General features: G+C 42.3%; 1 protein-coding gene across 4 annotated transcripts; it reads right to left on the bottom strand.

Moving 5' to 3' along the window:
* Nucleotides 1-1,476: 1,476 nt before the first annotated feature.
* Nucleotides 1,477-23,180, bottom strand: CMC2 (C-X9-C motif containing 2). Of its 4 annotated transcripts, XM_036345144.1 has the most exons (6): nt 23,042-23,179; nt 16,340-16,370; nt 14,728-14,840; nt 9,870-9,941; nt 7,135-7,230; nt 1,477-1,863 (listed from the first exon to the last, which is right to left on the bottom strand). In XM_036345144.1, exons 3-6 carry the CDS (start codon nt 14,806-14,808, stop codon nt 1,777-1,779), a joined length of 336 nt encoding a protein of 111 aa, XP_036201037.1. In that variant the 5' UTR covers nt 14,809-14,840; nt 16,340-16,370; nt 23,042-23,179; the 3' UTR covers nt 1,477-1,776. The 4 variants fall into 4 exon arrangements, with proteins under 4 accessions (XP_036201037.1, XP_036201036.1, XP_036201039.1 ...); XM_036345143.1 differs by lacking the exon at nt 16,340-16,370 and having other exon boundaries at nt 23,042-23,180; XM_036345146.1 differs by lacking the exons at nt 16,340-16,370; nt 23,042-23,179 and adding an exon at nt 22,825-22,944.
* Between the last annotated feature and the right edge of the window lie 19 nt (nt 23,181-23,199).

Genomic DNA, 23,199 nt, shown 5'->3' with positions numbered 1-23,199 from the left:
AGTTCAGCAACCTCGGTACTTGGGTTCTGGCTAGGAAAGAATTCAGAGCCAAGACCCAAACAGTAAAAGAACATTTATTTGATAAATCAGAGGTAGAAGAAGCAATCCTAAAAGAAATGGACTTAGGAAACAAATTATAGAGGTAAAGGAAGGGTCCTTGGCGCTTGGGAGCACGCCCTGGGAAGGAAGGCGTAAGCGAACTGGGTCCTACATCCTAAGGGTTTTAAGGGTGGAAATCTTAAGGGAGGTTCCAAGGAAGATCTCAATAGAATATTCAGCAGTTTTCCAGGTGTGTCCTTTCAGGGTTGTTGTCTCCATTGATTGAATGGCTGGCACCAGGGCAGGGGGTCATTATTCAATGCAGTAGTCCTGAGGTCAGCCATGGGGTTAGGGGTCTGATTTTGCTGCTTTTCTGGACCTGGAATATTGCTGATGCCTAGATATTATCTCTAAGGAGGAAAGGTCAGGGGGTCCAAACCTCATGATCAGAGATATGCTAGGGAAAGAAAAGTCCCCCTGGGGGGTGAAGTCCCCCCTACAATTGTTTGTTGCTAGGCACTTGGGGCTTTCCATCCTGGTGATCTTCTGTACCTGGCCCATCGTCCTTGCTCTGCTCATGTCTGTCTAACTGCCTACCACGTAACCACCTCACTAAGTGAATGTCCAGCATCTTGAACACCTCTTGTGATACAGAAATCACTTATTAAACACTGACACCAACAAGGCCTCATGCTGAACACAAAGATTCCAATAGAAGGAGCTCACAGTTCACAGTCTGTTGACAATTTATCTGACAAGAAGATCAAGCCATGCTGTAATGTGGCTGGACATTGCTGACTTTCAGATTCTCACAGGTCTCAGAAACACCAGGCAGAAAGAATGCTGCTGAAAAGTGAGTATGGGAAGAAGAGCCCTGTACCCAGCAAGAGTAGGTATGCTAGCCTAAGGTTAATGCCCAGGAGTTAACTGGCATCCAGGGTGGGCACATTCAACCAAACAAGAACCAAAGTCCACCAAGACTTCAGTCCTGACTAGAAGTAATTTTGTCAATGTTAAACACCCTTTTAGAAAACAGCTCTTTTAAGAACAAGAAAGTCGCAACATTTTCATATAGTTAACACAACTGGGAATTTCCTCAAACTCTTTTTGCCTTAGCTTGTATCTTTTTGATTTGATGTTTTTACTTATTTCAGAAAAAGGAAGGAAGAGGGAGGGAGAAACAGAAACATTAATGAGAGGGAAACATCCATTATCTGCCTCCTGCATGCCCCCTACTGGGGATGGAGCCCGCAACCCAAGTATATGCCCTGACCTGGAATCAAACAGTGACTCCTGATATACAGGTCAACGCTTAACCACTGAGCCATAGCTTGTATCTTCAATGTTTAAGCTCTAGAACTGCCATGTTGTCAAAAGGGAAAGTCTAATGGAACCATTTCTCCCTAATTCCAGAAGAGACTAACAGAACAGAGAAAATATGCTAAAAATCAATTATTTTATTGAGGGTGATAAATTACTCAAGTGTTAAATGGCTGCAGGCAAAGGAAAGAAACATATTAAAAGTCAGGTGTGTTGGTAAAGGAATCAGAGTACTAAAGGCTCTGCCCAAAAAATATTCTGAATCCAGGGTTTCTGTATTTCTCCATGCCTCGATTTCTCATGGGTCACTTGCTATTCAAAAGATTCTGGAGACCAAATGAGATAGAATTCTTTTGGTTTTATCAACCAAGAGTCTTCAGGTCTTCTCTCAGCCAAGGCATCCAGTGATAATATAATTTATGTTTCAGATTCCTCTGGAGGATTTGAAAGTCTCTTTCGCATCGCATTGCCAAGCTCCCTGCTCTTGGTCCTCTTTTCCATGTACTGGAAAATAAAAGGAAGGGGGAGAAAAGAGTAGATTATATTACCATTATATTAAATAAAATACTTGCAGAATAAAAATAATGTTTTTGCGGGCAAAACTCTTCATTTCCCTGAATCCTAGAGGCTATCTAGTACAAGTTCATTTAATATAATACAGTATCCACATTCTAACAGATGTTTAAGTCTTTACTGAATTAATTTCCTCCCAAAATATGAATTCAGTAAATATTTAAGATGAATGAGTTTTGTCCCTGTTCTCCAGGAGCTCACAATCTAATTATCCAACCTGACTGAACACTTCTAGTTATAAGGAGGGCTCACTATCTACTTAATTATTGTTCGAATAACTGTTCCAAAGTTTTTTATGTTGAACCAGTAAGTGTTTCCCAGTAAATTATCCCAATGTCCCCTACTTCTTCTCGCCTGTTATAGTCTTTCAAATATCTGATTACAGATAACCCATTCACAATCTCTTTTGCAGGCTGAATGTCACTGGTTTCTACAACTGTTCACAGAACATGGCTTCTGACTTCTATTATCTTCTCTATAAAGCACCTTTATGAAGTACTTTAATATCAATACTCCTTAAAAAAATATTACACCCAGAATTAAATACAGTGCTCTAGAAGTAGTCTGACAGATGTGGAGTACAATGGGCCTACTAGTTCTTATGACCTGGACACATTACATTTCTATAAATATTACCAAGAGTAACTGACTCACCCGGCTGGCGTGGCTCAGTGGCTGAGCGTCAACCTATGAACCAGGAAGTCACAGTTCGAATCCTGGTCAGGGCATATGCCCAGGTTGTGGGCTCAATTCCCAGTGGGGAGCAGGCAGGAGGCAGCTGATCAATGATTCTCTCTCATCATTGATGTTTCTATCTCTCTCTCCCTTTCCCTTCCTCTCTGAAATCAATAAACAAAATATATCTTTTTCTTATTTTTAAAGAGTAACTGGTTCTTAGCAACCATATTATCCTATTGATTCATATAGAAACTTATAGTCAGCTGAACTTCCCAGGATTTTTTCAACATGATAAGCCATTGAATTAAATTCTCCCCAAATTCTCCCCAAATTCTATGTTTCTGTAATCAGGTGGCTCTAAATGCAGTTTTAACCTTAAATGTTTTCAACCTAGTATTCCAATCTGGCTAGTAGGTTATAAATAACAGGAAATACAGAGCGTGGCACTTTAAAAAGCATTTATTTAAAGCAGAGAAACTTGATTTTAAGTGCTCTTATAAGTACATATGTAGAGGCTTATAATATATATACTAATATAGACATATTTTAAAGGCGAATGAAGAATACCTAGCAGAAGGGGGAAAACTGAGTATATGTGAACTGTTGGACATCAAAATCTTTTAGGAGACAGAGATATGGAAAGAGGTCACAGAAACAAAAGATTAGTGATAGAGTTAACCAAGGACTTGACTGGATCCCCTCCCCTAACTCCGAGTGTGGCGATTCCTGATGTTGAGTTACTTCATCTTCCGGTCCAGTAACCTCAAACATAAGGAGTTGGGTTAGATAATCTTTAAGAAGTTTTTCTAGCCGAGACCAGTTTGGCTCAGTGGATAGAGCGTCGGCCTGCGGACTGAAGGGTCCCGGGTTCGATTCCGGTCAAGGGCATGTACCTGGGTTGCGGGCACATCCCCAGTGGGAGATGTGCAGGAGGCAGCTGATCGATGTTTCTCTCCCATCGATGTTTCTGACTGTCTATCTCTCTCCCTTCCTCTCTGTAAAAAATCAATAAAAATATAAAAAAAAAAAAAGAAGTTTTTCTAAGTCTAAAGTTTTGATTGAAGGGTTCTAACGTATGTCCTGGAATGATAGTTTTCAAACTTTTTTTTCTTCCCCATCAAAGGGCATCTTCAAATTATAGATGAAGCACCAGGTCCCTTTAACAAAAACCATTCCTTTTACCTGTCATACATTAAATTTCCTCTTAAGATTGTTAAGGGGAAAATGTATTTTATTGCTTTAAAAAATTTAAGGGTCCTGGCTGGTGTGGCTCAGTGGTTGGGTGTCGACCTATGAACCAGGAGGTCACACTTTGATTCCTGGTCAGGGAGCATGCCTGGGCTGTGGGCTCAATCCCCAGTGTGGGGCATGAGGGTGGGGGGAGGAGGACCGGGGGGGGGGGATGGGGGGGGGGGAGAAGGATAGAGTGGGAGGACGGGGGCAGCTGATCAGTGATTCTCTCTCTTCACTGGTGTTTCTGTCTCTCTCTCCCTCTCCCCTTCTCTCTGAAATAAAAAATATAGAGAGAGATATATAAAAAATATATATATAGATATATAAAAAAAAAATTTAGGGGGGAAAAAAGTGTCCAGAACATGGATAGATATATGCTCCGAGAAAAATGTTTGATATTTTTAATCACATGTTGCCTCCAGCAATTAGGCTGGGAGGAGGGTCTTAAGAGTTCTGAAGATAATACTTTGTAGCGAACCAATAAAATAAGCATAGAGCAAATTAAAATATAGTCTATATTAAAATACATGTTAAGGGAGTCAAAATGGCCCCTGAATAAAAGAAGAGAGAAAAGGATGAATATAATGTTATTCACAAAACTCTACTGAATAACACAGATAGAATGGAAGGTCAATTAACCAAAAACCAAACAAAACACAAGTAAGAGGATGCTACAGAAGTAAGCATGCTACAGAAGTAAATTTGAAATTTATATGAAAACAAACTTAGACAAGAGTATCTACACTGTAGATTCTACAACACTCTACCAAATAGTCCCTAACAGTTTAGGACTACCTCGGAAGAAAATTTCAGATGATCTAATCACCAATGGCAAAATCATTGATCTACAAGGAGATAAAAATATAAATGTAGGAAAAAAGTTATTCTACACAACTGAAAGCATGTGAGAAATAAACAGCTATACCAAATACAATAGTGTGGGTTTTATCCTATATAATAAAGCGGTGGTATGCAAATTGACCATCACACCCTCACAAGATGGCTGCCTATGACCAGGCTGGTGGCAGGGGGGTTAGTGAGGGACAACCAAATGACTGAACAGCAGGCTGCATGGGGCAACCCAGCCGGCAGGGGGGTTAGTGAGGGACGACCAAATTACTGGACAGCAGGCTGTGTGGGCAACCAGGCCAGCGGGGGGGGAGGCATGAGGCGTGACCAGGCCAGCGGGGGAGGGGGGGAGATGGGGCAACCAGGCTGGCAGAGCGGGGCAAGTGGGGGTCACAAGGCCGGTGGGGGGGGGGGGGCAGTTAGGGGCAACCAGGCCGGCGGGGGGGAGTTAGGGGCGACCAGGCCAGCGGGGAGGGGAGTGCAGTTGGGGGCGACCAGGCTGGCAAGGGGGACAGTTGGGGCAATTAGGCCAGCAGGGGGTGGGGCAGTTGGGGGCAACTAGGCTGGCAGGGGGACAGTAAGGGATGACTAGGCTGGCGGGGGGGGGGCAGTTAGGGGCAACCAGGCCGGTAGGGAGGGGGCAGTTGGGGGCGACCTGACCAGCAGCGGGGGGCAGTTAGGGGCAACCAGGCCAGCAGAGGGCAGTTAGGGGTGATCAGGCCGGCACACAGAGGCAGTGAGGAGCTATCAGGCCAGCCGGGGGTGGGCAGTTAGGGACGACAAGGAAGGCAGGCAGGTTAGTAATTAGGAGCCAGCGGTCCAGGATTGTGAGAAGGATGTCCAACTGCCAATTTAGGCCCGATCCCTGGGATCGGGCCTAAATCGGCAGTCAGACATCCCCAAAAGGATCCCAGATTGGAGAGGGTACAGGCTGGGCTGAGGGGAGCCCCCCCCCCCCGCATGAATTTCATGCACTGGGCCTCTAGTTTTCCTATAATCTTATTAAAAAGGACCAGAGCCCTAAGTTTAGTTTCCATCTAAATGAGCCTTTGCATATAAAGAAAAACTCTTTACAAAAATCAGTTTATAACACTTTCTATGTACATGTTTGTTCACAAAGAAAATTATCACCCTTAACTCAGAACTCTGGAAAGTTCTTCAAACAGTAAAGACACTTTGGAAAGGGATTCCAGGAAGAAGAAAAAAGAAACAAAACAAAAAAGCCCAAAGTAGAAAATATAAAAATAAAGATAGATGCTGGACAGCTTCAAATATTATATCTAACTAGAGGCCCGGTGCACAAAATTTGTGCACTCGGCGGGGGCGGGGGGGGGGTCCCTTAGCCCGACCTGCACCCTCTTGCAATCCAGGAGCCCTTGGGAGATGCCTGACTGATGGCTTAGGCCCACTCTCTGTGGGGAGCAGGCCTAAGCTGGCAGTCGGACATCCTTAGTGCTGCCATGGAGGCAGAAGAGGCTCCCGCCACCGCCGCTGCGCTTGGCAGCCATGAAGCCAGCTTCTGGCTGAGCAGCACTCCCCTATGGGAGTGCACTGACCACCAGAGGATAGCTCCTGTGTTGAGTGTCTGTCCCCTGGTGGTCAGTGCACGTTACAGTGACTGGCCGTTCTGCCATTTGGTCACTTTGCAGATTAGTCTCTTATTATATAGGATAACTAGAGGCCCAGTGCATGAAATTTGTGCACAGGTAGGGTCCCTAGGCCTGGCTAGCAATCAGGGCCAATTGGGCCCTTCTGCTGCCGGCCAGGGCTTTCCTTCCCTCGGCTGTTGGCTGCCAGCCAGGGCCTTCCTTCATTCCATGCTGACCCCTCGTGGTCAGTGCATGTCAGAGCGAGCAGTCAAACTTCCGAGGGGACAATTTGCATATTAGCCTTTTTTTACATAGGATATCTTTCAATATAAGGCTAATGGGGGGGAAAGTTCAAAGATACAGAAAACTGAAAGTCAGATTATTAGTAGTTATAGGTTTTTAAAGTTTCTAGACATAAAATATCTGATGTACAAAACAGAAATAACATTAAATTTATTTTCAAAGATTTAAAATGCACTTTGCTTGGTTAGCAGTACCTGTAAAAATACAATGAATTAGGTATTTTGACTATGTGCCCAAGTTCAAGTCTTAGCCTAAAATTGGGTTCAGAAAATTAGTCTTTCCAAATGAGTCAAACTAGATCCCTGTGGTTTATATATACCATACAGTAGGTCCTCGGGTTAGGTTGGAGATCCATTCCTACAGCACAACATAATGCAATTTTCGCCGTTAAGTTGGAACCCACCTACATAAGCACCTACGTCACTCACATGGAGCAAATACACAGCAGTAATGAAGTGAAACAGTAAAAAAAATTTAAAAGAAAGATAATTCCCGACCTTTACTTGTGGTAAATAAATAATAAAAGAACATAAAGCACATATGTACATACGTCGAAATGATGAAACTTTTTTTTGATAAATAAATGGGAGATGGCGACGTAACCATGAAAAGATGTACGTCGAGTCCAATGTAACCCGAGGACTGTCTGTAATTATAAAGAAATTCAAAATTTGAAAGCTGTCAAGAGCCTAAGTCCAGCCTCACCATCCTATCTAATAAAAGAGAAACATGGTAATTAGCTGTACCTCCGCTACCCTTCCCATTGGCTAATCAGGGCAATATGCAAATTAACTGCCAGCCACGATGGCGGCCGGCAGTCAGGAAGCTTGAAACTAACATGAAGCTTGCTTGCTTCAGTGACAGAGGACTCCAACGTTCCCCGCCTGCCGCTGCCGGCCTCTGAGCTTGCAGTTTGAAACATTGTTACAAATATAGAAGCTAAACAAAACCCCAGAAACCTGCTTTCAGCCAGCCGGGATCTCAGAGCTGGAGTTGAAACAGTGTTTCGATTATAGAACCCAAACAAACCATATACCTGCTTTCAGCAGTGGTGGCCTAAGAGCTGGAGCCAAGCCTCAGAGCTAAAGCTGGCCCAGAATTAAAAAAAGAAAAGAAAAAAGGAGCAGTTGGGAGCTTCAGTCACCCGCCAGCCTGAAAACAGCCATCAGCCCCTCACCCAGACTGGCCAGACACCCCAGTGGGGACCCCCACCCTGAAGGGTGTGTGACCAGCTGCAAACAGCCATCATCCCCTCACCCAGGCTGGCCAGGCACCCCAGTGGGGACCCCCACCCGGATTCGGGACACCTTTCAGGGCAAACCAGCTGGCCCCACCCATGCACCAGGCCTCTATCCTATATAGTAAAAGGGTAATATGCCTCCCAGCACCGGGATCAGCGGAGCAGCGAGGCCTCCCGGCACAGGGATCAGCGTGACAGGGGGCAGCGCCCAAACCCCCTGATCACCCTGCGGCTCTGTGTGTGACAGGGGGCGGGGCCACAACCTCCCTATCCGCCCTGCTCTGTTCATGACAGGAGAAGGCGCCCCAACCTCCTGATCAGCCCTGCTCTGTGCCTGATAGGGGGGAGCTCCCCAACCCCCTGATCGCCCTGCGGCTCTGTATGTGACAGGGTGCGGCGCCCCAACCCCCTGATCCGCCCTGCTCTGTGTGTGACAGGGTGTGGCGCCCCAACCCACCTCCCCCCCACGGGCCCTGCTGTGTGTGTGACAGGGTAGAGCCATAACCTCCCCATCGGCCCTGCCCTGAGTGTGACAGTGGCGGCGCCCCAACCCCCTGATCGGCCCTGCTCTGTGGGTGATAGAGGGCGGTGCCCCAACCGCCCCTGCTCTGTGTGTGACGGGGTAGAGCCATAACCTCCCCATCGGCCCTGCCCTGAGTGTGACAGGGTGTGGCGTCCCAACCCCCTGATCGACCCTGCTCTGTGTGTGACAGGGGGCGGTGCCCCAACTCCCCTATCGGCCCTACTCTGTCAGTGACAGGGGGGAGCTCCTCAACCCCCTGATCGGCCCTGCTCTGTGCGTGACAGGGGGGAGCTCCTCAACCCCCTGATGGGCCCTGCTCTGTGCGTGACAGGGGGGAGCTCCCCAACCCCCTGATCGACTCTGCTCTGTGCGTGACAGGGGGTGGCACCCCAACTCCCCAATCAGCCCTACCCTGAGCGTAACTGAGGGTGGCATTGCAACCACCCGATCTGTCCTGCTCTGTGCATGACAGGGGCGGCGCCCCAACTCCCCAGTCAGCCCTGCCCTGAGCCTGACCAGGGGCTGCACCTAGGTATTGGGCCTGCCCTCTGCCACCCGTGAGCAGGCCTAAGCCAGCAGGTCGTTATCTCCCGAGGGGTCCCAGACTGTGAGAGGGCACAGGCCGGGCTGAGGTACCCCCTCCCCCCGAGTGCACAAATTTTTGTGCACCGGGCTTCTAGCCCTTTATAATAAAGATGTAATATGCAAATGGTCATTACGTAACAACCGGATGACGGATCAGCAGGAGAGTGGGGCAGCAAGCTACAAGCAAGTGGCAGAGAGCTACAGGAGGGAAGAGGGGGGTGGGGAGAAATACAGGAGGGCAGCAGTGAGCTACTGGCTACAAGCAGGCAACAGAGAACTACAGGAGGGGCAGGGCAGCAAGCTATGAGGGGGGGGGCAAGGGGAGCTACAGGAGGGTGGCAGTGAGCTACTGGCGCACAGATTCGTGCACAGGGCTACTGGTGTTGTATAAGGACACTGAGGTCCAGAGAGTTTTAGTTACCTGTAGCCAATAGCTGACTGACAAGTCTTTTTTGTTTGAAAGAGAATCAATTTCCTAAACTTTTAAAAAATTAAACAAAGACAATTATAGATAAAATTCCAATGAAGAGAATCCTCTTTTACCATTGCATCTATTTTTTTTCAATTACAGTTTATATTCAATATTATTTTTTTATTAGTTTCAGGTATATAGCATAGTGGTTAGACAATCATATAGCATACAAAGTCAATTTCCCAAACGTTAAAATTCATCCAGAGGAATTACAAGGATTATAAAAAGGAAGTTGTTTCATGTATATGAATGCCGAACAACAGCAGTATTCTAAAATTGTCCCCAGAAGAGGCTTTCATTTCTCCCCTAGGTTATAGACATACATATAAAATCTATTTTATTCTGTTATACTAAAATTGGGGGGAGGGGAGGGGAAGGAGTTAATAACAACAGTAATATATCATACTGTTTTAAAATGTTCTGTTCTATTGTTGAACGATTTCCATCCTTTAACACTTTTCTTACCTCCTTCTTCAAGCATTTTCTCATCTCCCGATCAAGATCATTGCAATGACCAAAAAATTTCAGAATGCTGTGCTAAAAGGAAGAAAAGGGATAAAATATTTCATCCCATAATATGCTATGGTCTCTGGCACATAGAATTTAAATGCTTATTCTTAGATCATGGGTTTAATGTGTCAACTTGTTAATAAGCAAATAATTAAATCCCAAGTATAAAATATACAAATAAACAGGTTTATCCTGGCCTTCCTTAAAAAGAGGGATAAATACTCTATAGTTAAAAATAAAAAAAACTTTTCCTTGATAAACAGGAAGTCTATTTGCTTGCCAAAACCTCATAGTGACAGTATGTAAACAATTTTATTTCCTAATACCTCCTTTTTTAAAAGCATGTTAAAATAAAAGCATAATCCATTCTCCATTACAGGGAGCAATGTCAAAGAGCAGTGTGGCCATATTAACACAATGAATTTCCTTCACTAGCTAACACACTGTCTTGTAGAAGAGCTACTAAATAAATACTTGATGCCAAAGTCATTTTCTCATTTGACTCCATTCAAAATGTCATCAAAATAAATCCGAAACACGTAACAGTTATTAGATCGCCTATATGGGCCACATAAATAAGCCACTAATTCACAATACATATAAGGAAATCTATGTCTATGTCTGAAGTTCAGTCTGCTTGGTTTGAAAAGCAAAAATAAATATCTCCTAGTGGATTCAAGTCCTATAACTATTATCATGGCAAAAATTGTGTTCCAAAGTAGATTAAGATGAAGACTGAAGTCAAGAAGCTAAATTTTAGTAGGGCCATATCTAGTGTGTTTGCATGTCCACAATTTTTAAGGGTAGATTGGAGAGCATGGTGATTTCCTATAAAAATGCCATAAATGCTGAACTTATAGTTGTAATAATAAGCACTTCTTTTCCTTTTCTAATTAAGACTTTCATGAAAACCAGACAACTCATAATTAGTAAGCTATGCCTCATGCTATTACTTTTTTTCCTAATTCACTACCACTTTAAATGTGCTTTTCTGGTCCACATTGGAAAATAGTCAGTTTTTCTGGCAAGCATTTAAGATAGGCTAAGAGCTCCTACTGGCTACCTAATGACCTCTTCAGAATAAATATTTCCTGTGTATTTTCCCTAAATACTTAAATACAAATAAGCAGGGACAATGCAGCTTACACCCCCTCTGGTCAAGTAGAAATAACAGAAAGGATTAGACTTTTAGAATGCAAGGCAGTATTTCATAGTTCAGCTTACATTTATTCCATCCCATATACATACATCTTATTTTAAAAATCCAAGAAAAAAACTAATTTATATTTTTGTTTTTACCTCAATATTGAGCCCAAATAAGAATTATACTCTTGTGACATTATGTGAAAAACCCAAAATGCCTAGTGGAATTGGTAAAAGACATGTCCATGTATTACAATTCTCTTTTACACACATAGCATATGCCACTAGTGCAGGGGTGGGCAAACTTTTTGACTCGAGGGCCACAATGGGTTCTTAAACTGGACCGGAGGGCCGGAACAAAAGCATGGATGGAGTGTTTGTGTGAACTAATATAAATTCAAAGTAAACATCATTACATAAAAGGGTACGGTCTTTTTTTTTTTAGTTTTATTCATTTCAAATGGGCCGGATCCGGCCCGCGGGCCGTAGTTTGCCCACGGCTACACTAGTGTCTGATGTCTATTTCTAGAGAACTAAACTGGCTAAGCAATTGATTGAATAAGCAAATCAATCAATCAATCAATCAATCAATCAATCAATCAATGTCTGGAAGACAATGTCCCAGGCACTAGAAGGATACACAGTAAGCAAGGTGAACCTGGGCCCTACTCTCATTGCACATAGTCAAAGGGAGGAGACAAAAAATGAAGTGATTGCTATAAAGCAATTTACAAAGTATATTCCAGGAATATCCAGGAGTTCCCAAGACCTTTCTAGGAGATGCATAGGTAAAAAACTATTTTCCTAATAATCAAAGATCTTATTTGATTTGTTCACTTTCTCTAATAAGGGTACAGTGCAATTTTCCAGAGACTACATGAAGTGTAACATCACAGGTTGAATGTAGAAGCAGGTATGAGAATCCAGCTGTATTCTATTAAGTCAGACATTAAAAAGAATTGTAAAAATGCAAAAGCAATGTCACTCTTTTTTTGGAAACTAAGAGCTTTTTATGAAACTTAATTATGTTAACATGAGTTTATTATCATTTTTAAATTATTTTTAATTTCTAAATTAATTTGATATAGTCCATATAAACAAAGTTTTTTGTGGTCCTCGATGATTTTTAAGTATAAAGGAGTCCTGAGACCAAAAAGTGTGAGAACAACTGCCATAAAGTAGGAACTGTGTTATGTATGGTGTTATTGGAGTGCAGGTTAATTATCCCAAGAGAATCTAGGCCAGGAAAGAAGAAAAGGAAGAGGAAATGATAAATTAATCTGAATAAAACCTAGGAGATGACAAGTGGTATAGCAAATGGGAAGTGAAGATTATAAGAAAGGTTCTAAGTCAAGCAAAGGAAAAAGCAAGTGCAAAGGCTTACAAGAGAGAAACATGCTCCAGTATAACTGCAGAAAGAACAACAGGAATGAGGGGAAGAACAGAGGTATAGGACAGTGGTGTAGCCCACAAGGTAAGTAGGGGCCAGTTTCATGAAAATCTTGCAACACAAAGAAAGAAAGAAGATTTTAGTCTACAGACAAAGGGAGCCTTAAAAGTGGAATAATGATTAAACTTGTATTTGAGAGATCACTCTAGATCAGTGATGGCGAACCTTTTGAGCTCGGGCTGTCAGCATTTTGAAAAACCCTAACTTAACTCTGGTGCCGTGTCACATATAGAAATTTTTTGACCTTTGCAACCATAGTAAAACAAAGACTTATATTTTTGATATTTATTTTATATATTTAAATGCCATTTAACAAAGAAAAATCAACCAAAAAAATGAGTTCATGCCGAAACCGGTTTGGCTCAGTGGATAGAGCGTCAGCCTGCGGACTGAAAGGTCCCAGGTTCGATTCCGGTCAAGGGCATGTACCTGGGTTGCGGCCACATCCCCAGTGGGAAATGTGCAGGAGGCAGCTGATCGATGTTTCTCTCTCATCGATGTTTCTAACTCTCTATCTCTCTCCCTTCCTCTCTGTGAAAAATCAATAAAATATATATTAAAAAAAAATTTTTAAAAAAAAATAAATAAAAAAAAAAAATGAGTTCATGTGTCACCTCTGACACGCGTGTCATAGGTTGGCCATCACTGCTCTAGATGCATTGTGGAAAGTAAATTAAGACAGAGAAGAGTACAAAATAGTCAGGGGACCACTTGACCTCAGTAAGACAACTTTAGAATTAACTGGTGTTAAGAATAGACATATATTATCTCAGTGGAACAGACCAGAGAGCCCAGAAATAGACCCACTCACAAGTGGTCGGTTGATTTTTTACAAAGGCACAAGGTAATTTAGTGGGGAAAGAATAAATAAGTAATATATAAGTTATGTTGGAATAATTGGGTACTGACAGGGAAAGAAACTGACTCATACTTCACACCATACACAAAAATTAAAACATGATATGAATCACAAACCTAAATGTAAAACTTCTAAAAGAAAAAATAGAAAATCTTTGTGACCAGGAAATATACAAGATCCGTAGAACATAAAAAACACAAACAAAAGAAAAAACTGGTAAATTAGACTTCATCAAATTTACTAATTTCTCTCCAAAACACACTCTTAAGAAAATGAAAAAGGATGCCACAGATTGGGAGAAAATATTCAGAATACACTTATCAGACAAAAGACTTGTATACCCAATGATAAAAGTAACTCTGGCAACTCAGTAATAAGACAAAGAACTCAATTTTTTAAAATACTGGTAAAAGGCTTTATATAAATGGCTAATAAGCACATGAAAAGATACTCAAAATCATCAGCCATTAGGGAAATAATAATTTAAAACCAAATGAGATACTACAACATTCCCATTCAACAGCTAAAGTTAAGAAGACATACAATACCAATTCTTCATTTAAATGTATGCTGAAAATAGTTTGCCTACTATCATCAACAACATTCTTTGAACCAGTAAAAATACCTGACTTCACAGGTCATGGGTTTTACTTACTTCCTTACTTTCAGTCTTAAAATTTTGCTCATTTAAATCACACTTACTACTATTATAATTTGGTATATCTATAGTTTAAGAATATCATGAGGAAAATAATGCATCATGCAAAGTTAAAGACGCTTATCACTGTCTCATGCATGATGTAAATGGAAAAAGCTACATATTCAACATCTGTAAAAAATACCAGCTCAACTTAATGCATTCCAAAAATGGGCTTTTTTTCTATTTTGGTTTTAACCATGGAATTTTACTTCCATTCTACTAACAAGTAAATCTGTCAAATTAAGCCAATCATAATTTAAATTTATTAATATCTAATTATTAAAATGTTTCAATTTCCTTTAAATACAGAATGACATACATCAAGGAACAGAAAATCTTAGATTAATTCCATTATAATCAGAAGAATCAGAGCTGAACATATTGTTCTAGTGCCCTGTAATTAGGAAAAGTACTTTATTGTAAGAATATGGATTCTAACTAATGCATATCATTTCAAAAGATCCCTAACAAACTTTCATCCTTGATTTTTACTAATCATAAAAGGAAGTGATTTATAAAAAAATCACAGCATCAGTTGCTAGTCTTTACTAAGCTAAGACATTATTGTTCCCTTCCATTAGTGGACATAACATTTAAATTACATCAGTGTGTTGTACCTAAGCTTCATTTTTACTTTATAATATTTTTTCTGAACTCTTACATTTTTGTGACATTCCTTAAGTAAGTTAATCAAGACGTTGCATTCTTCAGTGTGCAAGTGTGGAGATAAGTCAGGATGCATCTTTAGGAGGTGATGGAGCACAGCAGAGCAACCTGTGGATACAAGAGTGTCTTGAATGTCTGTGACTTTATTTGTTAATGTGACCTAAAACTATTTTCATATTTTTAGTAAGAACCTTTATCAGAAAAGAATGTTGACCTTAGGCAAATTATCAAACTTGAGCCTCAAGTTCCTTATCCAAAGATTTAACAGATTCAGTAATTTATCAGGAGTGTTTAGAGAACATGCAGGTTCAGAAAAAAAGCAGGACTCCTCAATAGACCCTATCCTGGAAATAAGCATTCAAGCAGAAATAGCTTGCCTATGTTAATAAGCCCCACATTCCTGAAACTGATTACAACTCATTTTGTTCAGATGAAATTCTCCTAATTACGAGAACTGGCTTATTAATCCTTTAAAAATGTGTATTCCTCTGAGAGTGTTAAAGGGAAAATTAGTCATCTCACATTAGTATGAATTAATATAGACTGCTTTCTTCCTAACATCTGGCTAGGAAAATCTAACTAACCAATGAAAAGAAACAACAAACAGATGGGAAATAAATTTTTAAAATTTAGCAGATATACTCATAAAATGCTATTATTACCATGAAAACAAGAAGCTGAAATCCCTAAAATTGGTTTAACTGGTTCATTCACAAAGAAAATTAGCAGCCACGGTCAAAGGAAAAACATTATATTGAGGTGTACTACAGTTATATATCACTATACACCGATTGTCTTTTTTAAACCAATTCTTTTTAACTCAGAAAAGATAACCGAAAGGAAGAACCAATTAATTGCTTTAATCTTTTTAAAGTTCTAAGAAAGAAAACATTAGAGAAAATTATGACCTTAGATTGGGCAAAGAGTTCTTACATACATAAAAAGCACAACCCACGAAAGAAAAAAATTGGTAAAAACTCATCAAAATAATAAACTTTCTCAATTTGAAATCACCGTTAAGAAAATTAAAAGACATGCCACAATTTAGATTCATCAATTGTAATAAACATATAAACTCTGGTGGGGGATGTTGATAGTGAGGGAAGTTGTGAGTGTGTGGAGGCAAAAAGTATATGGGACCTCTCTACATTTGCTCAATTTGGCTGCCAACCTGAAACTTCTCTAAAAAAATAAAATCTACCACAAGCCACAGACTAAGAAAAAATATTTGCTAGTCATATATGATAAAGAACTTATATCTAGAATAAAATAAAGAATGCTTACAAACAAGCCAATGTTACAAATGGGCCCAATAAATGGACAAAAGATTTGAATAGATATTTCACCAAAGATGGTATAGGACTAGTTAATTAAGCTCAAGAAAAGATGCTGAGCACCATTAGTCATTAGGGAAAGGCAAATTAAAACCACAATGAGACAGAACTACATATCCACCAGAATATCTACAATCAAAAAGTCAGACAATGCCAAGCATTGGTTAGAATGTGGAAAAAATGGACCTCATGCATTGCTCTGGAGAATGTAAAGCAGAACAGACAATTTGGAAGATAATTGGCAGTGTCTTAAGAAGTTAAATGCAAACTTACCATAAGATTTGGAAATTACATTCCTAAGAATCTATTCAAAAGAAATGAAAACACAATGTATAGAGTGGGGCAAAAGTAGGTTTACAGTTGTGAGTACATGAAACAGTTTATTCTTATATTATTTACTAGAGGCCCGGTGCACAAAAATTTGTGCACTCAGGGGGAAGGGGGAGTCCCTCAGCCCGGCCTGTGCCCTCTCGCAGTCTGGGACCCCTCAGGAGATAACGACCTGCTGGCTTAGGCCTGCTCCCGGGTGGCAGAGGACAGGCCCAATACCTAGGTGCAGCCCCTGGTCGGGCTCAGGGCAGGGCTGATTGGGGAGTTGGGGCGCCGCCCCTGTCATGCACAGAGCAGGACAGATCGGGTGGTTGCAATGCCACCCTCAGTTACGCTCAGGGTAGGGCTGATTGGGGGGGTTGGGGCACCGTCCCCTGTCACACTCAAGGCAGGGTCGATGGGGAGGTTGCGGCACCACCCCCTGTCACGCACAGAGCAGGGCCAATCAGGGGGTTGGGGTGCTGCCCCCTGTCACGCACAGAGCAGGGCCCATCAGGGGGTTGGGGCGCCTTCTCCTGTCACGAACAGAGCAGGGTGGATAGGGAAGTTGTGGCCCTGCCCCCTGTCACACACAGAGCCGCAGGGCGATCAGGGGGTTTGGGCGCTGCCCCCTGTCACGCTGATCCCTGTGCCGGGAGGTCTCGCGGCTCTGCTGATCCTGGTGCTGGGAGGCATATTACCCTTTTACTATATAGGGTAGAGGCCTGGTACACGGGTGGGTGCCGGCTGGTTTGCCCTGAAGGGTGTCCTGGATCAGGGTGGGGGTCCCCACTGGGGTGCCTGGCCAGCCTGGGTGAGGGGATGATGGCTGTTTGCAGCTGGTCACACACCCTTCAGGGTGGGGGTCCCCACTGGGGTGCCTGGCCAGTCTGGGTGAGGAGCTGAGGGCTGTTTTCAGGCTGGGGGTGACTGAAGCTCCCAACCGCTCCTTTTTTTCTTTTTTTCTTTTTTATTCTGGGCCAGCCTTAGCTTTGAGGCTTGGCTCCAGCTCTTAGGCCTCCACTGCTGAAAGTAGGTTTCTGGCCTTTGCTTACAATGTTGCGATCCTGCTGGCTGAAGCCCGCCGACTAAAGCAGGTTTGTGGGGTTTTGTTTAGCTTCTATATTTGTTACATAGTTGCTTAGAGTTGCAGCTCAGAGGCCTGAAGCGGCAGGCAGGGAACATTGGAGTCCTCCGTCACTGAAGCAAGGAAGCCTCATGTTAGTTTCAAGCTGCCTAGCTGCTGGCCGCCATGTTGGCTGGCAGTTAATTTGCATATTGCCCTGATTAGCCAATGGGAAGGGTAGCGGTCGTACGCCAATTACCATGTTTCTCTTTTATTAGATAGGATTAGTGTACAACTGTAAACCTACTTTTGCCCCACCCTGTATATCCACACAAAGATATGTATGTAAATGTTCACAACATCCTCTATAATAAAAGGGTAATATGCAAATTGACCCTAACAGCAGAACAACTGGTAATGACTGGCCACTATGACACACACTGACCACCAGGGGGCAGACGCTCAATGCAGGAGCTGCCCCCTGGTGGTCAGTGAGCTCCCACAGGAGGAGCTCTTCTCAGCCACAAGCCAGGCTGACAGCTGCCAGTACAGCGGTGGTGGTGGGAGCCTCTCCTGCCTCCTCAGCAGCGCTAAGGATGTCCGACTGCAGCTTAGGCCTGCTCCCTGCTGGCAAGTGGACATCCCCCGAGGGCTCCTGGTCTGCCAGAGGGATGTCTGACTGCCAGCTTAGGCCCAATCCCCCAGGGAGCAGGCCTAAGCCAGCAGGTGGTCATCCCCTGAGGGGTCCCAGACTGTGAGACAGCACAGGCTGGGCTGAGGGACCTCCACCGCCTCAAGTGCACAAATTTTTGTGCACCAGGCCTCTAGTTATTTATAATAGCTAAGACTGGAAACAACCCAAATGTTCAATAACCAAGTAATTGGATAAACAAATGTAGTATATTTACATAATGGAATACTATTTCTCAATTAACACATTGTTTGCGGGTAGTTTTTATCGCGCACTAACAGGTGGCGTGGGCCATTTTTGCTAATTTTTTGCGCAAATGGCAACGTTCAGTAAAATTACGATAACTTTAGTTTACGTATTTATACGTTACCCACATTCTACCGCTAGTCTATAAAAAACGTATTAATACGTGTCCCGTGCTCTACTACACTGATAGAACATATAAATACGTAAAACGTATAAATATGTTTCCCGCATACAATGTGTTAAAATAAATTAACTAACACATGTGCCAATGTGGATGAACCTCAAAAGCACAAAGCTAAATGAAAAAAAGCCAGATTCAAAACACTACGCTGTTATGTATAGTATCCGTTATCTGATTTCTGCTTCACTTTTTCTTCTGAAAGAAGCTGTACATAGTTTAGTCACCTAGCAAATATCTCTGTTTTATTTTATAAATATATTTAACAAAGTATTTTTGCATATATCTATCAATCAGCCCTCAAATGTGTGCTTTTACAGTTCAGAAACAAACTTATGATTTACTAAAATGACTTTTTTAACTGACATAGTAAACACCTGAGAAGACACATGGTTGCAGAGATAAAAACATGCATTCATGTTGTATATAAGCACAAATGAATATCATGAAATATCTATAATAATAAAAGTGTAATATGCTAATTTAGACTGGACGTCCTTCCGGACAACCTTCCGGATGAAGCCAGGCTGTAAGGGAAGCCTGGGTCCTGGATGCCGGAGGGAAGCCAGTGCCAGCAGCTGGGGGAAGGAAGGCCTGCTCTTGCATGAGTTTTGTGCATTGGGCCTCTAGTTTAACCATAAAACAATACCATTATTCTTAGAACACACTTAAATAAGTGCTGATACCTTTCACTAGTTATCTTTAAAAGCCTATTCTACTCCTGGCTGTTGTGGCTCTGTTGGTTAGAGCACTGTCCCGTACACCAAAAAGTCTGGTTCGATTCCATCAGGGCACATACGTGGGTTTCAGGAGGTGGCCAATCAATGTTTCTTTATCCCATCTCTCCCAACTCTCCCATCCCTTCCTCTCCCTCCCTCTCTCTCTCAAAAAATCTTTCTAAAGCCTATTCTAATAACACTAGTATAACTCAAAGTAATTTTATAAAGTAAAGAAAAGCTAGACATATATGCTAATGCTTATTTTTAAAGTTTCTTCAAAGCCATAAGCACATATCTACATTATTAATGTACAAAATAATTTGTTAAAACACTATGTGCTAAGCACAAGTTTAATAATCCTCCCAATAACTACAGGAAGTACCTTTTAAAATTCAGTTGAATCATAAGAAATTGCCTTTTTGTAGGTCAAAATATACATTACCCACATTTCCATGGCAAAACTAAGCCTCAGTTACAAAGTAAGTAGCAGTTCATCTCTTATCACAACATATTTTTTCCCACATTCAAAATAGAAAAGACATACCTTCCCAGTAGTTTGTGAATGAAATAAATTCAGTTAGAAAAACTACTATTTCCCAAAGAGCCTTTGGTTGGCTACAAGTTCAACGGGTACTAATTCTAGGCCTAGTTTCCAAAGAAGTCAATATACTTGTAATATTATCCTGTATTATTAGAAACAGAGGGTCTGTCTACAACAAGAAAAAGAGCAGTACTATACTCATCCTGATTTGCTATGTCCAGAATATTTACTATTTAAATATTCCTGGGGAGAGTGCTCAGGATGGTGATGGTTCTGACACTAGATTTAAACAGAAAATCATGAATGAAATTGACAATATTTACCAATGTAGGGGAATCCCCAATAGAGGAGACAGATAAAAGATACAACTTGGTTAAGTTGGACAAACAATGGATTTGATGGGAGAAAATGGTTTGAAAGCAAAAATTGTGGACTCAGTTATTCACAAGTTATATCACTTTATTTACTTGATATAAGACCTAAGTCTCTTCTTTCTTAAAAGGGAATTAACTCTTAACCTATACCTCCATGTTATCATGAGGTTTAAAATAACATATACGTGACTCTCTGAAACAGGGAACAGTGTGTGTGACATATGTAAAGTATTATTTGTATATCTGAAATGCTTTGTCACAAAATAGAAAAGGTTGAATTGAATTTACTCTGAGGTGTTTCCAAGAACAAGACTATAAACCAAAAGGTGGAAATTCCAGAGGCAGTCATCTTCATGGAGCTGTCCAACAATGAAATGCCATGTTGTATGAAGCTCTTGGTTATTGTCCAAACGTGCCCAAAAGAGACTGGCTACATCAATTAAGGATGCCACAGAATATATTCTGACATTACATTCTTAAGTTTCTTCTCAAATCTAAGCTCACAATTAAATGACTTTAAGCCAATTCCAAAAACAAAATTCACACTCAAATGATAAACACCTGTTACTACTAGGAATACAAAAACAATTTCAAACGGGTAGTGCCAAGGTACTTATGAACATCAGCTGCACCACTGAAACAAAAGGGAACGGAATATTCATTTGTGATAAGCCTTCAAGCATGGATGTTTGCAGTGAGAAAGAGGGGGATAAAGCTCATTATTATTCATTTAAAGAACAAAACTTCAGTCCCACTCGCATTTAGAAAACATCAGAAGGGTTAACTTGTCACAATTACAAAACTCCCCTCCCCTTGCCAACCCCACCCACTTCCTCAACTTTGCAAACATTGATACCAAAATAGCTGAAATTTTTAAAATTGTTCAGCTGTGGCAATTTGATATTTTGATAAATGGCTAGTAGGCCCATAAAAAGCAATTTTACCTTTTATTTTGGGGTAACCTGGGTGGGCAGAAGCAGTAGGGTACTCTGACAATATAAAAATTCGTCATATTATATGTACTCCTTTACCTTATTTTACCAAGACTTTTGAGGTGAAATATTCCTAATGAGCATTCTATGATAGAAGATTTCAACCACCAGGTGGCACCATTTCAGGAAAACTTAACCAAGAGTAAGCAATACATAACTAATAAAGAAAAGGGAGTAAGCCTTCCAATTACACCATTTAGCAGATCTATAATTACAAGGAGTTTGAAAACCCATTATTATTTTAATGCCACTTTTGTTTTCTTTGGATCTTGCTATTGTGTGACTGCACCAAAAATAAATTTACACGACAGTTGCAATTTCTAATGTCACTTTAAAAACAAGCAGAAAGCAGGACCACAAAAATCTCTGAAAAAATCTGTTCTCCAGACAAACCTGTAAACCAGTATTTAAAGCTTTCTAAAACACATTCTTAAAGCCCACATTTCAGAAAGCACTGGAATTAGTTAAATTAGCGCTTCTCCAACTATCATTTTAAATAATGCACCATATTTAGCAGAGGCAGCAGACATAGCAGATAACAGTAGGCCACCTACCCTACCTACTTGTACTTATCACAGCTGCCAAGTGACCACATCTAAACAAATGCTGTTAAGTGCCTGGTATGCCCAACGTACAGACCGGCCCCTCCGCTAACAGAGCAACCCCGGGGCTCAGGGAGGACTGACTGCAGGGCTCGGACTTCCTCGCATCCTTTCCTAAGGAATTGGTCAAGCTGTAGCTTCCCCTGAACACGTACCAGCACTTACCAAGTGCTGAGCGCTCTGCCACGTCAGGTGAATTTCCGGGGAGAAGTGGGGGGACTTAGTCCATACACCCCAAAGAACACACAGGCTAATGAGGGAATATCCTTATAACTGCACCTAGTATACAACTGAGCAAATAATTATTTGCTCAGTAATTGTTTGCTGAATGTTGAGTTGAGGATTATCATAGATTTGAAAATTGGTTCAGACCTCAACATAGTGGTGTGTTTTGTTTTGTTTTAAGGATGGAAATAAGGCTCATTTAAAATCAACTAAACAAGTGCAAAAGCCTGTATGTATAGGAAAGGAGATCCAAAGGGGGGGTCACAACAAAATTCCTTTACCGGCACAAACTTCTTCTATCCGTTTAAAATTTTACATAAAGGTTTCCGGAACTCGGGTTTACTTACAGCGCCCACTGTGAAACCAGGGGCACGGTCATCTTTAAGCCCGATGAAAGGGATATGGACGGCGCATTCCCTGAACAATGTACTGACGGGGATCTCACGGGACCGTCCCATCGCAAGACGGATCGGTGCCAAGGTTCACTGCAGCGGAGATGCGCCTTTGCAGGCTTTTATCTTCTACAGGCAAATTCTAAACTACATAATCAAGAGCAATAACCATGCAATTGTATTGAGCGCTCGCCGTGTCAAACACGGTGCTAAGGACCTTCCTTCTCACAATCGATGCAACGGGTTTATACCCATTTTTCAGGCGTGGACGCAGAGGCTCGGGGAAGGGAGAAGCCCGCGCTGGGTCAGAAGGCTCGAGAGCGACGGGAGAGACGGCAGGAGAGTGAAAGCTCGAGGCCACGCCTGCCCTCAGCTAGGAGCAGGTCCTCAGCCAGAGCTGCGGGCGGGCAGCTCAGGACGCACCTGTGGCGACTCTGACAAAATCCCCGGCGCCAGGCGACGGCCGCCCCGAGGACCCGGCCTTCCAGGTCCCAACCTCCAATGGCAACAGGAAAGTCCCCACAGGACGCGACGCCGAGGGGCGCTCGAGAACGGGGACAGGTGGGTGTCCCGCGGCCTCCCGGGACGCCGCGGTCGGAAAGAGCGCGCTCCTCTGATCCCCCCGACTCCCAAGACTCACCGCCTCACGGCCACACCTGAAGAGCTGGAGCGGAATTCACCAGCGAGCACGCCTCACCCCAAGTCCCGCTGGCCGGGGCGCCAGAGCCGGTTAGTCCGCAAGGAGAACGCTCCTACGCCCTCCACAGCTGACCCGCTGGGCCGGCCCCCGCTGCCTGC

This window comes from Myotis myotis, unplaced genomic scaffold, assembly GCF_014108235.1.
Source record: "Myotis myotis isolate mMyoMyo1 unplaced genomic scaffold, mMyoMyo1.p scaffold_m19_p_19, whole genome shotgun sequence".
Lineage (NCBI taxonomy): Eukaryota > Metazoa > Chordata > Mammalia > Chiroptera > Vespertilionidae > Myotis > Myotis myotis.
The sequence above is the reverse complement of the archived record's forward strand: the minus strand, read 5'-3'. Positions and strand labels throughout refer to the sequence as shown.